This window comes from Rhyacophila brunnea, unplaced genomic scaffold (assembly GCF_057557595.1).
Source record: "Rhyacophila brunnea isolate RB1 unplaced genomic scaffold, BYU_Rbru_1.0 scaffold_10, whole genome shotgun sequence".
Taxonomy (NCBI): Eukaryota; Metazoa; Arthropoda; class Insecta; order Trichoptera; family Rhyacophilidae; genus Rhyacophila; species Rhyacophila brunnea.
The window spans coordinates 19,077,816-19,095,709 of record NW_028232752.1 but is presented as its reverse complement, the minus strand read 5'-3'; the positions used below and the strand labels follow the sequence as shown (position 1 = coordinate 19,095,709).

Genomic DNA, 17,894 nt, shown 5'->3' with positions numbered 1-17,894 from the left:
AAAATAAAAGTAAAGTCGCGAATTCTATCGGGCAGTTGGTAAAAAATACATGTTTTTTAATGTGTGTTATTACATCCATTAATGTTTCTTTGTGTGCCAGTTCGTGAGCTGAGTGAAGATGAGAAGCAGATGATAATCCTGTCGGGAGAGTTCCAGCGGTTCGTGTCGCGAACGGGCCGCATCTTGGAGCGTGCTCTCGCCGAATCCACTGACATCTATACCGACTACACGGGCGGAGAAGACACTGATGATGCTCGGTAATGTCGCACTTCTAGTCTTGTCATTACACCATCCAAAGAATTTGTATTCTAGATAAATGTAACAAATTTATTATTTTTTTCTTCTATTGGCAGCCTTAAAAAAACTGTGGCTCGTGTTCTGGTTTGATGTCTGTTACTTTGTTTACATTACGTACACATTTCTCAGTGTTTTACAAGATTATTTACCTTTAAAATAATGGTCAATGTATTGCTTTTGGTTGCCTACATAAAATTGACGAGGGAGTATCTTTCTACAGGCTAAATTTTATATTCAAATGTCTGATTTGATACGGCAATATGTGCGATACATGAAGTGTCAAATTGAAGTTAAATTTAATTATATGCTATCCTATCCTATGAATTTAAGTATTCATGGCTTATTCTGACAATACTGCATATAGAATAGAATCATGTACATATGTGTTTTAACTAATTATAGTGGAATTTCATAGTAGAAGTATGAAGTCTCTTCAAATGAACCTGCAATGTAAAGTCATATAATCAGCTTCGATTGTTATCACTGACCGGCAAATTGCAAAATTTGAACTATGCTGAATTCATTGAAAAAAAATAATTTGTTTTCTTGTTGCAGTGATGAGAAGGGTGATGCCCGGCTGAGTTTGTCGCGCACGTTTCACTGCGAGCGGTGGTCGCGGGGACGGTGCGCCACCTCACTGGACTGGAGCTCTCATCACCCTGAACTGCTGCTGGCCGCCTACCACAATAGCGAAGATGCGCCTCACGATCCCGACGGCGTCTGCCTCGTCTGGAATACAAAATTCCGCAAGACCACTCCTGAGGACGTCTTCCACTGTCAGTCGCCCGTCATGAGCGCCACCTTCGCCAGGTCATTGCACACTACATCACTACACTTCATTCAATTGACAAGTTCATTTTGTCATTATGAAACAGATTGTTTGCAATAGTATTAAAAAATGATTGCTCCTCAGTATAATAGATGCCATCACATAGTGTAGGAGGCAAAAAAACATTTTCACTGTCATGAATGTTGTATATAAGTTTTTTCTAAAAAAAAAAAAAATTGGAGGTCGCAAACTGACATTTATGTATGATATTTGTAACAACTTTGACTTAATAAATTGTTATTGATGACTTTTTGCATCACGGGCTGCGACTGCGCTAATTTTATGGAATATTTTGTATGAAACTTGATTTATGACCAACCAAGGGCGACTATAGGCCGTGGCACTGAATTGTGAATTATGATGGTGGTGCTAGTTATTGATTATCTTTGAATGCAATGCACGTGTTCACAATAAAATGAGGATTGCATATTTCCTTCAAGTAATTACATTTACATAATATTTCAATATACAACAATCATCATTTTCTACAAACGGATTACCATATTGCATTCGGAGTATGAGCAATAACTAGCACGACGATTGAAGTTTACAGTTTCGTGTCACGGCCTGACTATATGGTGGGCCTTGTCTCCAACTCTAACAATATCTGAATGAATCAAAAAAGTTCAGAAGCTTATGAATTTTCATGCGACAGTTGGGTTTGTTCGATATCTGCGCCTGCGCAGTAGAACGATAGTGGCTAACCTGCCGTTAAAAAAACAAACTACACCTCAACTCATTTTGAGGTTAACCGATTTTCACTACCTGTCAAATAGTACTATAAAATGACAACTGCATTTCGCTTACTCTTGAAGAATGAGATTGGTGAGACAGTAAGCACTTTTATGTGTAAACAGTTATTATTGCGATAGTTTAAAATACACACTATTGCTGCAAGTAAATCCATGGACGTGTACAGACGTTATTATTTGCTGGAAAACACCTTGATAGTGTAATTTTTAGGTAATATCTGCAAGGTTAGTCAGTACTTGTATCCGATAGCGAAAGAAGTGTGTTTGAATTCCATTTTTTATAGGAATTTTATAATAATTATGTTTCCGAGGCTTCTCCAAATTATATACCTATTTACATTAATACTTGCAAGGGTTTTTTTAAAATGGTAATATTTATTTTGCTGAAAAATGTGTTTTTATTTCAGATTTCATCCAAATTTGATTCTCGGAGGCACATATTCTGGTCAAATAGTCTTGTGGGACAACAGAGTACAAAAACGCACACCAATTCAAAGAACACCCTTATCATCACAAGCACACACGGTGAGTATAATTTTGCCAAATTCTATGTCAGAAGTTGCGCTAGTTGCGTTAGAGCTAAAAATCTGGAAGTCACATTTGCACAATTTTACTGGAAAGCAGTTTATCTGTTTTTAAAACCAAGCAGCACTGGAATCTATGTTTTCTACATAACAAATCATTGATCTTGTCATTGTCAAGTGTTTGTAATAGATCCGATTTGATGGTTACAATATATTGGAGGTATTACGGTCTTATTAAACATGTTATATTGGAGATTTCTATAATTTCAAATATTTAAAAAAGAAAACCATTTTTATACCCTATATAAAAAATGATATACATACCTGGGACTTCCAGACTTTCAACTCTTGGTACAGAAGTATTGAATTTCTCAAATAAATTTGACCGTTGGTTTCTTTAAATTAAAGGTTCAATCGTAATATCAGACTAGGTATCACGGTCACTAAATCTTAAAAGGTTTCGTTTTGGCACTCTTGGTAAAATATTGAAGAATGCATTTGAAAGTCTGATGTAGTGATAGATAAAAGTTCATAATAAATGTATTTTGTGCAGCACCCGGTATACTGCCTGAGCGTGGTTGGCACGCAGAACGCGCACAACCTGATGTCGGTGTCCACAGACGGGCGCATGTGCTCCTGGTCTCTGGACATGCTGGCACAGCCACAGGAGACTCTGGAACTGCAGCTGCGCCAGAGCAAGGCCATCGCTGTCACTTGCATGGCTTTCCCCCACTCCGATGTCAATAACTTCGTGCTCGGCAGTGAGGATGGCAGTGTCTACTCTGGTCAGTTCACTTATTCTCTCATATCAGCCATGAAAGGTGTTTTGTATAGCTGTAGGAAACAATGACAAAGTATTCTGTGCAGTTCTTCGAATGTTTGCCTTTCTAAGTTTGTATTTGTAGTAGAACAAAACAGTTAGGAAATCCAACATGTTTTATTAGATATTTTTGTTAAAATTGAGATTTTGTATGAAGGATAAGTAATATAACTCGATGTCACATAATCTTGGTTGTAAGTGTTCCAAAAATCTGATGCTAGTCTTATTAGTGAGAATATTTTTGTCTTATTTGAACAAATGAGAGACTCGGATTTCTATAAGCTGACGTACATGTCATCGCGTCGCATTGACGATTAAGTTGGTGGGGGCCGGACATAATGCTGTGTTAAGATACTGAAGTGGGGGGAATTTATGAATTAAGTTCCACTAGTTTATAAAAGAACCGTGATGACGTGTACGCCAGCTTATAGATATCGGACTAGGTTCAAAGATGGTAACCTCTATTTTGTTTTTAAATATTTTTATCGATCCTGATACTGTATTAGTACTTTTCTTTCGTATAAACCTGCCGGAAAAAATACGAATTACACCGCGCAGCGCATTTTAACATTTATCAATTTATCAAATACCACTATACAATTACAACAATACGTCTCGCTTACGTTTGAAGAATAAGACTAGTGAGACAGTCGGCACTTTTGCGTGTAAACAGTTATTATCACGGTAGTTTATTTTACACACTATTGGCGCCAGTAAATTCATGCGCTATTACTGTTTAATACACAAAGTGGATGAATGGCAGAATTTCCGCTTCTGAATCCGTGGATCACAATTTCGAGTCGTGCAAAATTCATGTTGTTTTTCAATGTATGTTTCATCCAAACCAAGAACCCCATGTGCAAATAATTGACAATCATTTTTTGTAAAAAAAATCTTGATATAACTTTTTGTGGAGGTTCATAATATTATTATGTTCTGTTTAGATTGATAGTATTACTTTTTTACAGTTAAGCGCGAATCAAATTGAGGTGCATGTCGCCTACTGTCACGCTGTCGCGGCAACAAATTTATCTATGGTTTCGTCATTTTGCAGAATATTTTGAACCATCACCATCTCTGTAAATTCGCCAAAGAATGACACTAATGAAGAGTACCTACTCTAATGTATTAGTACTTTGAATTATTATTAATTACTCATGCTAATTTCAATTAATTTTAACAGTTTCCACGTGTGCGTATGTTAAAATACTTGCTTCATGACATCCATAGATAATATTTTTAACAGAACCCAACCTGCAGACCATAGATAATAGACATCGAAAATACATAGTGCCAACTGCTAAAAACAAAAAAACCTGATTTTGATATGACATACGAAAAGTGTAGGCGTGTGGAATATGATAAAAACATTCAAAACGTCATGCAGGTGTCGATGCAGTGCAGTTCAACATGAGGTGACCTCATTGTTGTTTTAGTGATTTCGGCAGATTTTGCCAACTGCCAATGTTCGTTTAAAGGTTCAAAATGTGCTACGGGATGGGAGCATCAGTCCGATAGCATTTTAAACACCAAGAACAATGACATAATACACTTTTTTCCCGTAGCGGCAGCCCGTGACAGTAGGCGACGTGCACCATTACATGTACCTCAATTTGGTTCACGTTTTGTAGTCTACGTCTGCTATATTCATAAATAATTTATGAAATAAAATTAGTGTCATCTTTGTGAGCAGTTACTTTATTAAGTTATTTTGTTTTGACTGCAGGCTGTAGACACGGTACGCGAGCAGGCGTGACCGAGGTGTTTGAGGGACACGCTGGACCTGTCACCGGAATCTCGTGCCATTCTGTTTCTGGAGGCATTGACTTTTCACATCTTTTCCTCACTTCATCTATGGATTGGACCTTGAAACTCTGGAGTCTCAAGGTATTCATTCTGTTTAAAATAATGCAACGCACATGGGAGAAAAGGAAGAAAGTTTCGATAAATTATAATATTTTTTGTTATGTTTCCAGGAAAACAAGCCCCTGTATTCGTTTGAAGACAGCGGCGATTATGTACTTGACGCGTGCTGGTCGCCTGTCCACCCTGCACTCTTTGCCTGCGTAGATGGCTCTGGCCGCCTGGATCTTTGGAACCTCAATCAAGATACTGAAGTATGTTAAAGCAATAAATAAACAAAACGAATAATGGTGTGACCGTTTATCAGGCATAGGCACATAACCACTTTGGTAACCACCCGAGCATATTGGAAAGATTCCGTTCCGTGTAGAAGCGTAACAATTTGTTTGAAAAGAAAGGGTCACTCGGGTGACCCCACAAAAGTATGAGAATATATTACTTGCAATATAAACTTTATAGCGTGATCCATATACCCTCAGTGACAAGTAATATGGTATGGTGTTTGTTTAGGTCCCAGCTGCCAGTGTTCAAGTGGATGGGGGAGTGGCCCTGAACCGTGCCAGTTGGACTCCCAACGGCCTGCACATTACCGTAGGAGACGACACCGGCAAGATTTGGGTCTACGATGTGGCCGAGGTATATATACTCACCATGTTTTTTTTCATCCATTACTTTAACTTCAGCAACTGAAAACTGTAGTAAGTCATAATGCATACATAACTGGATTTTTTTTGCTAAATTTAGCCGGTAATGTAGCAGATCAAAAGATTGGTAGTTCTCTCTATCTAGGATACCTTTCTGTATCAAATCAGATCACTTTACTGGTGATTTTGCAGCATGCGTGAAAAAACGTTTCATTTAAAAAATATGACAATTTTAACTGCTTTATTAAATTTGTCATAACACGGTGTGTCAATACATCTTCAATTTAATCTTTATAGTAAACTTGTAATAATTTTTTATGAAAGTAGACTTCATTCATTTTAGTTGTCTGTCTTCAGGTTTGATCATAATGTATTTTCAAATTGCTGTCCTGGAATCAGACTAATATTTGAAAAAAAAATGAGATGATGGAATCAATCTAAAGATTTCAGCCTCACTAAACCAAGCCACAAAGCAATGAATGAGTATTTGGTCGAGGTAAAGGTGATTTGGTTAAATAAAATCAATGAACCCAGAAACCGCACTGATTGAATTAACTTATGAGAGTTGTGTAAATGTAACAAGTTAAAAATATGTTACGGTTTAGTCCAGTGCATGTACACTATGTTTTCATTACGAGTAAGATTGTATGTTTGTGAATATCTCCATAATAAAATTGAATTGAGATACAACAGTAAGGTTGTACAGTTGGATAGAGAATTGAATGGTAAATACAGATGGAGTGTGGCATGTGTGCTGGTAATGTGTTCTGGCCATTAATGTACCCCGCAGACCGCGTGATTGCAACGTTTTTGGTTGAGAAACATGCCTGATGTCGCTTGAAATATGTTCGTGTCAGTGTCAGGGAGTGTGAGCTCGGGAGAGACTTGCAACATTTCTGATATCAGCAGTCGATAATGATTTACGGCTTTGTTGATATCGAGTTGAATTTCAGTAGGCATTGCGCCTAAATGTATAAGACCTGATGTGAATGAGTAAAAGTGATTTTAAAAAACTTATAAAATAGTCATGCCTAGGTTGTTCCATGCCATTGTTACAATGTGTCTTATTTTCAGCATTTGGCGATACCACGCCACGACGACTGGAACAAGTTCATGTACACAATGCAAGAGTTGAAGAACAATCAAGCTGACGAAGAAATGGACAAACTAAACCTGGCGGTACCTTCTGGACCGAGTTCCTTATCCAGCATGTCATCTTTGTCCTCTAATCCGCTTAGATAGATTATCACTTCAATTGATCTTATAATCCTTGCACTCGACCAATTATTGCCACATGCAATTCTATCGATTATAGTATACTATTTGTCAATAGTGATTTTACTGTTCTCTTCAGACTCCCATAATATGCGAGTTATCCTAACAGACAAAGATCTAACTTAACCGAATTGAATTATTACTACATCATCAATTCTTCCTTCTCATTGTGCCTTCTAACTTTGGAGGCTGGCGATCATCCCAGTGATGTTACTCTCAAAAGCAGCTGCTCTCATTGTCAGCTGTGCCGATTTTGTAAACTCCTAACCATAATATCCACTGCACTTTAGTTCTGTCGTTTACTCAAATGATACGTTAACTTCATTTAATTACTTGACACTTTGATTGAAAAATCTTGCTTCAGTTTTCTTTGCTCGATTATGGAAGTACAGCAACACACTGTCTTTCTTAATCCATATTATAATTTCTATTATACGACAATGGTTCTCATAAAAAAAAATGTCTAATCATTGTCAAAATTTCTATTTAATACAGCAGAATAGAAATCTATAATATTAGCCATTTTAGGATTGTTATATTCATAAAAAAAGTGACACAATTAGTGATATTAAAAATTATATTTATTCACAGTTGAGTGACAAAGAAAGGGATCAGATACATTCCCTGTAATTATAATGTACTTTCGCAGCTTATAATACATATTACCTTTTTTCTCTCACTTATTTTGAGGTGTTGTTAGATAGCTTTAAAACAATGTCTAATCAATAAAGAATGCTTGCATTTATTGTGTATATTATGTTGATATTTTGATACCCCTGGTATTATCTTCAGGAATGATTCGTTAACGTGTGGCTAAATAAAGACATATTTTTAGTCGCCTTGTCTGATTGAACAGTCATTGGAATATTTTAGCTTAAATAAAATGATGTAGTCCTTATGTTAATTAAATTATTGAACTTGTTTATAATAAAATTGTATCAATATCTATTTTATTTGCTTTGTAAGTCTCAACAATGTATATTATTAACAAAATGCAATAGGTTATTAAATTTATGTATCATGTAATTAAAAAATAATAATAAATAACTTAAGTGTAACAAATTGATTGTTTTTTTTTTTCACCAGCGAACTCATGTTTTCTTCTACACCACACATTCCCAAACCTTTTTCGAGTCGTAACCCCATTTTATAAAAGTCAAGTGACACGCGACCCCTATAAATTGTAAACAGCCTTTTTAAAAACACATTGAAAATAGATTTTTAAGTATATTATAATTCAATATAATTTTAACTTAAGACATAGTTAATGCGATGGTAAAAATTATGACTGGTTAACCTTCAAAATTAGCAGTTGAGTTTTCGTTAATGCCTACATCATGTCATTCTCAACATTTAATCTGTTTCTTGTTCTGGTTTACGAATGAAGAAGCGTTAAAAATCCACTCTCACAAAGATATGTAGAAGCAAGTGTTAGTAATACCCGAAAGGTAAGCATGGTTGCATTTGGATATGAATGATACATAGCACACCACAATTGATTCTAATGTGTGTAACACCAACTTTTAAAATAAACCGATGCAGTTGGAACCTTGTAAAATTAATATCTGTCAATTATTATCAGTAGATAATTCTGAAAATAAAATATGTCATAATTATGGATAAGATAAATACTTTCCCAACACTAACTCAAAATATCAAGCTGTGTTTGTTGGTCGAACCTTATCATACTAGGGGTTCGATTTAGTTCGAAATCAATATTTCTTATGTTTACTGTTTCAGCCGACGACCCCACTTGGGGGGTATTGATGCTGTACAATTAGTCTATTACATGGCCTCCACAAGCGGTGGACTGACAGGTTTCTAGCCTAGGGGCCTGGTATGGCAGGTCGACCAGTTAAGTGAAATAAATACGCCCAAATTTGCTCTAATACATTATAATAAAAGTCACTCAAAATGCTGCGGCACTATTTTACTTAAAGAATACTAACATTTCAAAATGTGTGGTTATGCGATATAATTAAATGATAATTCACATGCAGAAAATTTATTTTATAATATTATTTCTAATGTGATTACTGACTAATAAAATGGCTATTTATCCAATATGGCGAAGGGTCGCATGCTACTTGACTACCACAAAAGGAGATTGATCAGTGCTTTATAATATGATGTCGAGTGCCGATGAACTCAATAATTCAAGTAGATTTATTTAAGAATATAAAAAATCGTTAAAAATATATGGAATACCCTTCATTTATTTAACCTTTTCAATGTCAGCCAATTTTTACTAGGTGGACACTTGTAGGCCAGCTATTTTTAGAATAAAATAAATCCCTTAAAAAATATGAAATAGGAAACAGAATGATAGATATTTGTGAAAAATCAACATATTGTTTCTCGAGTTTATAGTGAATATTTTCATACTAGAATCATAAATGTTTATAAAATATACACACATTTTATTCAGAAGTTATGACGTTTACAAGAATGCACGAGTCCTGGAGCCCTGGACTACTGTGGAATATTACTTGGGGAACACTTCCGTAGAACATTGCATTGTCCTTAACATTAGCGATAGGTAGGGGGAGGGCACGAAATATCCTGGCCTGCTTCCAAGATATAGGAGTCATGAAACTGTTACTGATATAATTTAATATAAACTTTATTGACTTTAAATAATTACCTAGTAAGGAATCTTCGCCACTGAGATATTTAAAGGCGTCCCTGTAGAAAGGGTCTATAAATAATACATTGATATCAAAAGGGCCTATATAACTGTATACACAGTGTGGGGAATTTAATTTTCATAAAATCGCCACACTTATCAAAATTCATTTGAAAAGGTTGGCTAACGTGGAAGAGGGGCCTCATGCAATGTACAATTTGATTTTTTTTGTTTTTTATTGTTTGATCAATTATAATTAATAAAATTATACCAATTATAATTTATAAATAATAAAAATATTATTTTTAATATAAGGTAATGCTGATCAATTAAAATGTACACATAAAACATTGAAATTATTATATTTATTTCGCAAAGGTCGTGAATATACGGGCAGCATCTTGCTGCAGCAAACGAGCAGCCAGTGTTGCCAACCGTACTATAATTTTGGTCCGCGTACCATGTACGATATAAAACAGGTATAGTATGCCCAAAATACTATAATTTTGAAAAAATTTCAATATTTCCGTTCGATAAATTGGTGCAAAAGAGAACGAGGAACTGGAAGAAATAAAAGCCCGAATAACCGCTGCAAATAAATCGTACTTCTCATTGCTGCCCATATTCAAATCCAGAAATGTCCACAGAAACACTAAGACGCGGCTCTATAAAACCGTCATACGCACAGTCGTTGCATACGGGTGCGAGTCATGGATGCTAAATGTGAAAGCAGCTGAAATGGTGGATTGCTTTGAGAGAAAAGGCGGATATACGGACCCATGAATGATGGTGGGGAGTGGAGAATTAGGTACAACACGGAACTATACCGCTTATACCAAGATTCAAAACTCTCCAACTTCATAAAACTCCAGAGGCTAAACTGGGCAGGCCATGTCCAGCGCATGCCTGAGTCACGGATACCGAAGAAGATCCTCGAAGGAAACCCAGGAGGGAAAAGGCCAGTGGGAAAGCCACGCACACGATGGGGTGATAATGTTACAAAAGATGCCAACCAGATACTAAAAATCAGGAACTGGAAAAGACGTGCGGAGGACCGTTCCGGCTGGAGGACAGTGGTGGAGGAGGCCATGGCTCGACTTGAGCTGTAGCGCCATCGAAGAAGAAGAAGAAATTAGTGCAAAGTACTATAATTTCGCAATATAAGAAGATTTGGAGAACTTGGAAAAAAATTGCTCGAAAAACGGAAATAAAATTTCTTGAATTCTCCGGTAAGCATTTTTGATGGCAAGAGGTACCTAAATAAAAAGGGGTCTCGGAGTTTCTCAAATTCTCTGTTATTTTTCTTCTGAGAAACAAAAAACCTATACATTTTCAACAGATGACAACACGTACTATATTTTTTCCCCAAATACTATAGTTTTGGAGGCTCTGTACTATAATTCCACTTTTAAAAAATGGTAACACTGCGAGCAGCCGATTACAGTTGCTGGTGCTGCCGATCAAGGCAGCATTGCGGCGGCTCATGTTGTTGTGATTGGCAGCAAACAAGTCAGCGGGAGCGGGGGCTCACCGTTTTCTTATCAAAATCTTTAATATATTTAGCACTTAAAGTGGCCCAAGCAATATTTTTAGCAACCATGTCACTATAACGTCGTTGATCTGTAAAAACGTCCAATGTGACAAAATTGAAATTTTACAGGAGAGTGAAAAAACTACTTTATAAGCACAAAAACGAAGATAGACTTCCAATTTTTTTTTTGCGAGTCTTTTATTAGCTTCATTTATCTAAATAATAACAGTCATTGATGTTTTCATGTATATATTTGGTAATAAAATTAAAGTTGTTACATTGGAGATATTGTTTGTTCATAGAAAAGGGTAATTTAATTGAATAATCTGTTACAATCTTTTATTAAATTTAATATCAAATTTGTTGTTTTTTATGATTATCTGTAAATTTTCAAAAGTAAAAGTATTTAAATTTAAAGTAGTACTTAAAAAAATAATTTCACCTGTTAATATTAAATTGAAATCAATTTAATCAATCTAAGCAAAAAATATATAACTATCTATTAATAAATAAGTAGGTAATTATTTTCTTATATCTTGGTGGGGTAAGGCATCATAAAAGGGATGGTGGTCTTTTTCAATAACCGATTTCATTTCCTGTAGGTGTTATAATTTTTCATCAGAGATTGGGAGCTGGAACTTATGTAGACTTTCACTGTTTAGGCGTCATATTTTTGTTTTCGCAGCGACTCGGTAATATCTCCCAATTTTCAGAGAAATCTAATGTGAAATGCACGCTACCATTAGGCAAATATTTTATCTGCCTAATGTCAACAACTACTAGATCCCCTGCTTTAATTCCTGGTCTAATTGAGGAGAAATTTGATGAGATGTCATATTTCTTGAAGTATAATCTAAATTTTGTATGCAATATGGATTTTTCTGACGTGCCATTTGCATTTGTGCAATATTATAGTCGGAAGGTGAGTTAATATGTGGATAAAAAAATGTTCAAGAGCTGAGTGTACTGAGTCTGCGTCCATCATGGTATGTCCTTTTTTCTAAATATAGTTGTTGGATGGTTATATTATTTCCTTTTGCAAAGTCACTTAGAGCACTAGACAAGATTTTATTTCTATTCTGATAGTTGCATTCATCCAAAATTAATACAACTATTCTAAAATTGTTTGAAATATTTGTCAAGTAGTCTACCAGGCATGAACTAAACTCATTACTACTAACACCACCATTAGCTTCATGCTATACATAGAAGTCGACTTTATCGTCATTAAGAGAGTATATATCGTGAAATTGTGGACCTGCAACTTCATTTTATAATAACACCAGGAAGCTAACCACTTAGGACATGTCAAAATGCTTTGCAAATCCATTGTGACGACCAACCGTTCATCACTAACACTATCTTTGAATGCTTTTTTGGCAATTCTCCCAGCTTCTTTCTTCTCTCGGTGGGCATCCTAGATATTCTTGGGAACATTGCTAAAACCAACACAAATATCGCACTGATCTTTACGAAGCTTATGAATTGAATTTTTGTCTATTTTCATGATATTCTTGAAGTGTTTGTTACCTCCCATTTTCTGTGCACCATTGTATGTTTATTTTGTACATGTGGCTTTTAGAAGTAAATGAATAATAATCCATATAGTTCAAACTTGATGATGCTCTACAATAATGTGAAGGGATTTTTGGTATTAAAGTTAGCCAAAAGCCTTCACATCTTCTAAGAGTAAATCTTTATTCTTTGATTGTCTATTTGATATATGTTTGCTGAGACAATCATCAAAGTCTTCATTTGAATTTATTACTTTATTATTTTTTTCCTTAACCCAACGTTTGAGGCTATCCTCTCCCAAGGATAATGTGGTAAGGAATAACAATCTACAAACTTTTATGCGGTTACCTTCTACGTCCTTCGAAAAATAATCACGTCTCTCTGGCTTTTTAGAAGGCTTGTTTTGAAGGATAGTTTGACTGGTTTGTCTTCTTTGGCGGACAGATCTTGTTTGAACTAAATTCGTAATGAACATTTTCTTCAAATCCCACGAACTAATTTGCAAAACGAATCGAAGATAAATTTGATATCTTCTGATAATTTATCACATAAATGAGATACAGTTGTTATTTTTTTGGGAGATTTATGTTTACATTTCCCTTTAATACATTTCGCAGGCCGTAAGATATTTTGGGTAACCACTTTATTTTCTATTGTTCTATAACCTACATATTCTTTTCCTCTATTTCATTGCAATTTTGCTTTTTTTCTTGTTTCACTTACGGATAATCTTTTATAGTAGTGCAATATCTCCGAAGTGCACAGATATATAACAGGTAGTGGGACTCATCATCTTTGACTGTTTGTAATAGCTCCGATGTGACCATTTCGCACATTGGAGCTATTAATGTCTCATCATAATAAGACATGTTACATTGGAGGTTTCTATTTTCAATTATATTTTAATTTTTGTGCTATTAGGAAGATTGGAGGTTTTACTAAACCATGAGGTCTTATACGAAGAAACAGAAAATGCAAAATTGTCACATCGGAGGTTTTAACAGCTCAACGACGAAATGCCCCTAATAATTTTTAATATTAACTACATGCTCATCTCTCCCAACTTAAAGTCATGTAAATTCAGACAAAGCATTGCAACCTTAGTTTTGAGTAACTGCTCCTGAGACATTCCCAGTCAAAAAAAATGATTCACATCAAACGTAGGGTCCCGTGATATTAAGACCGGGTGTGGTGCAGCCATTAACTTCAATGTCACTATATGATTCACAATTTAGATTACAAATGCACTCATAGTTTTTTATGTCACTTATAAAAGCGTGTGTGTCAAAATAAATATTGTTATCCATCTTTGGCAAAAACTCAGACTGGAATGACGGTGCGCAGAACTAGGGGGGGAAAGAGGTGGGAGGGTGACGTTACCCCGGTCCTGGTAAAATCACAAGGGCGTTATATCTCAATCGGCCCTGCCCTTAGACCAGGTTGAGAACCCCAGTTTTAGGCTAGCTCCGCCCGGGGTCGGTGAGGGTAGTCAAGTAAGAGTTCTGAACGACACTTGAGAACACACCATAACAATATTGTGATATATTGATTTAAAAACGCCACCCGATAATAGGATGACGTCAGAATCTAATAATTGTTTTATTTATTTTATTTAATTCGTTCACGTGCGTGAAACGTCAAAGAACAACTTACTGATGGCTGTCACTCGGTTTACGTATCGAATTGTACGCCTGGAATAAACATCGCAGATTTATTTGAATAAAAAAATCTTCGTGAGTATTGTTTTAATTATTTATTAAATTGTTCTTTCATAAATAAATTTGTTATAATTAATTTTTATCAAATATCTTGACACTATAATTTATTTACTAATAAATTAACAATAATTATTTATAGAAACTTATTTTTATTTACTTAATTTTATTGTATAAAACTATCTATATTTATTTTTATTTATGGGTATGGCTACGCACTTATTATACTATTGAGGCACCGACTATAAAGATTGGGAAACTCTGTTCCTTTTATGAATGTACACTCTAAGGTACTTAATACGACGTACTTCGTGACGTTTTCACCTACGTGTGAATAATTTTCCCGTCACATTATTTATTGACGTAGATAATCGATGACGCGATCTCTGTGATGTATCACGCAAATTGCGATGGAAAATAATCTCTCGATAGATTTTTTAAATCGCGAATAACTGTTAACTTTTACGATGAAGCTACGTGGATTTAAGTGTTGTCACCAATCGCCGGAGTCATATTCTTAGGTTTTCATTAATTATCTTAAGAAGCGTCAATAATTCTGATTAAGAAATTATATAAGCTTGCAGGGGTCTCGATACACGCTATCGTAATAATTATAGATTTTAATAACTTAAAGTTTAGGAAAAGGTGAGAAAAAGCCGTACATGACTTTTCAGGGCGTGTTTATACACGAAAGGTGGACCAATGAGGTTGTTTTCGCCTCCTTTCCAGACCAGGAGCAAAACCCTTGGGCCAATTACGGAAAAGCGGTTTATTTTTCCGCTTTCCCGGAAAATTATGAGTATCTAATTAAGTTAGAAACAAGCGTCCTATAGGTATCTACAGGTAGGACAAATTTCATAATCATCGCAAAAGCCCTTCTAGTACTTTTAACGTAGATCAGATGAATATTTTCTGATTCAAATATCAAGATTATAATAATGTAAAAAGAAAGATCGCCGATTTAAAACGGTGCGTAATATTAACACGTACGAATATTTCGCACCGTGATCAACTATGAAAACATACTGCGACCGCAAGAGTGAAGTAAAATTTAATACCGCGCCGTCTTTTATAGTCAGTACCTTCCGGGTCGTTTTCTCTCCTTCAGGGAGAAAGTACGACTTTAATCTATACAAATATATTTATGAGACACAATAAGGCCCAGATAAAGTTTCAGATCTAAATGATATTCCCATGACAAGTGTGAGTTTACGAGGTCCAAAGATTACCTGTTTTAGGGCATCTTTTTACAAATTGAAAACGATTTGTAAGGCTTAGTTGACAGATCTAAGAAATAATTTTTACTTGTAAATTTACAAAATAATAGTGTCTCAAGACATACATTATTAAATTTACAACTTTCGTATTTTCCCTATCTACTCTCCACATAAGTACGTACTAAATTCGTACGTACTTTATTAAGAACAATAATTCTAATCTATCATTTACATTAGGTGTGTGCAGCTGATACTCACAATATCTAATCATTAGATTTTAATTACAACATTATCTGATATCATATTTCAATTATTTAAAATATTTTCATAATTTGATTCCATCCCGACGAGCGGCTCGCTCAGTCGTATGGACCTATTTATTAAAGAGGCCTCTCTTTCTATCTCACGGCGCTCTGCGTCAGATATTCTCGCGCGGAGATTCAAATTTTTACGTATGCAAAAAATATGATTTTACATAATGCAAGGATTAGTTATAAATTAGCTTTAGTTTACAGCATTTAGCTAATGATATCGCATAAGTTGTTTACATAATATTGTTTACTTTTAACCTTAAATTCTAGACTTTTTAATTACTTACATTTTTCTTATAAGACCATTTGGTCTGCCTGAAAGAAATCATCCATAGTTCACACTGAGTGGCTGTAAGTCACTCAGACTGAACTATGGGACTTATTACATGTTTCTTTTAGTTTCGTCTCGAGGTAGGCAGCGTACTTCGAAGTGGAATCGACATTCACGATCGGACCAAAACAGTTGTGACGTCATAAAATGCTAGCTGAAGGCGCGCATTTTGTGGTCGTGTCAAGGGGTTGTTGCTATAACGGGCAGCCATTGCTGCCCAGTGTATGTTTGGCAGCAAATCGATTGCTGCAATTCAGCGGTTCCGGGCAGCAGCTGCCGGCGTCGGCAGCAGTGTGGCGTCCAGTATGAAAAATTGGGGATTTCCGAGATCCGACTGCAGCATGATGCTGCCCGTGTATTCCCGGCCTAAGTGTTTATCTTCTCTCCTGAACAATTTTGTTTTTGCATATAGACCCTTTTTGGGACGCCTTCATGTATTGGTGAACGAACCAAGATTTAAAAAAAAAAAAAAACATTTCTAAGTGCGAAAATTATAAGTTGAAGTGTTGTGGCGCTGTGATATATTTATTATGAAAGGATTGTCAGTATTGTAATTCTCAAAACGGCCACACTTCACGTTAAACATGCCGCAGTCTACTTCATATCTATATCGATTGCAGTAAAATTATGCTGAAGACAATAGCTAAAATATTCTAATGCATGGTTAAAAGCCAATCAGCACGTAAATATCCCAACTAGGGAAAAAATATTGAATGTTCCTTTATTGACAAAAAATATCAATACATTTACGTCAACCCTACTTATGAATACATTAAATTTATAGCTTTCTTTATACAATGTCATGACCAAATGGTAAGTTGATAAAGGGCTTGCCAGCGGCAAATATCAATAATTGAATAAACTCATCGACACTTGCTGTGGTTGCCCCTTAACATAAATTATGTTGCGTTAAAAATTACAAGTGGACAGAAAAATATGTTCTCTTGTCAGTTGAAAAGAGAAACACCTCCCACATTAGGATTTTTTTTGGATGTATTTTGGGACTGTTATTCGATATGAGTGCCATCGATGAAGGTCACTTTTGATTCAGCACAGCAATCATTGCTTTTGTCATCGATACATTTACCTTTAAATCTATTTTGCGACTTTCATTTGCAAGTTGGGTCGTACGCAGACAATAATGTCGTCAGCAAAGCGCAGGTGGCTGAGATATTCGCTGTTAATGGTGATTCCACTGTTCTTCCAGTCAAGTCGCCTGAATAGAGATCTTCCAGGGTAGCGGTGAATAATTTGGGTGAGATTGTGCCGTCTTGTCGGACACTCTTGCTATTGGGAAACCTGCAAGATGGCTTATGAAGCTTTGCGCTGGCTGTGCAACACTGTAAGTGTTATGTTATTTAGGATGTTTATATAATGCTTAGAGATTCCTTGATTGTACACGGCGTCTACAATTGAGGATTTTTTGATAGAATCAAATACCTTTTCATTATCAATGAATCTAACCAGCCGAATAACTAGGGACCGAGATGTGGATTGACCCCTGCTGATGATATAAGGTAAGTCAGGAGAATATGCCTAATTTTTAGTTTGACGGATTACTGATTGTAAAATAAAAACATTGTTATATTAGAAACACTTTACTATAACATTTAGCAGCAATAATATTAAAAAATTAACTGGAAC

General features: G+C 35.5%; 2 protein-coding genes across 7 annotated transcripts in view; one reads left to right on the top strand and one right to left on the bottom strand.

Moving 5' to 3' along the window:
• The window catches only part of LOC147078974 (cytoplasmic dynein 1 intermediate chain-like), a 32,135-nt gene extending 24,069 nt beyond the window's left edge, over positions 1-8,066 (top strand). For all 6 annotated transcript variants that reach the window (XM_085951749.1, XM_085951741.1, XM_085951734.1 and 3 more), the window contains 8 exons: positions 101-257; positions 853-1,107; positions 2,286-2,403; positions 2,956-3,187; positions 4,949-5,109; positions 5,199-5,339; positions 5,596-5,721; positions 6,804-8,066. In XM_085951749.1, coding sequence (XP_085807875.1) covers positions 101-257; positions 853-1,107; positions 2,286-2,403; positions 2,956-3,187; positions 4,949-5,109; positions 5,199-5,339; positions 5,596-5,721; positions 6,804-6,971 — 1,358 coding nt within the window. In that variant the 3' untranslated portion in view covers positions 6,972-8,066. The remainder of the gene's footprint in view (positions 1-100; positions 258-852; positions 1,108-2,285; positions 2,404-2,955; positions 3,188-4,948; positions 5,110-5,198; positions 5,340-5,595; positions 5,722-6,803) is intronic.
• LOC147078961 (uncharacterized) overlaps positions 1-17,894 on the bottom strand; it is a 799,973-nt gene that overhangs the window by 409,029 nt on the left and 373,050 nt on the right. The window lies entirely within an intron of this gene.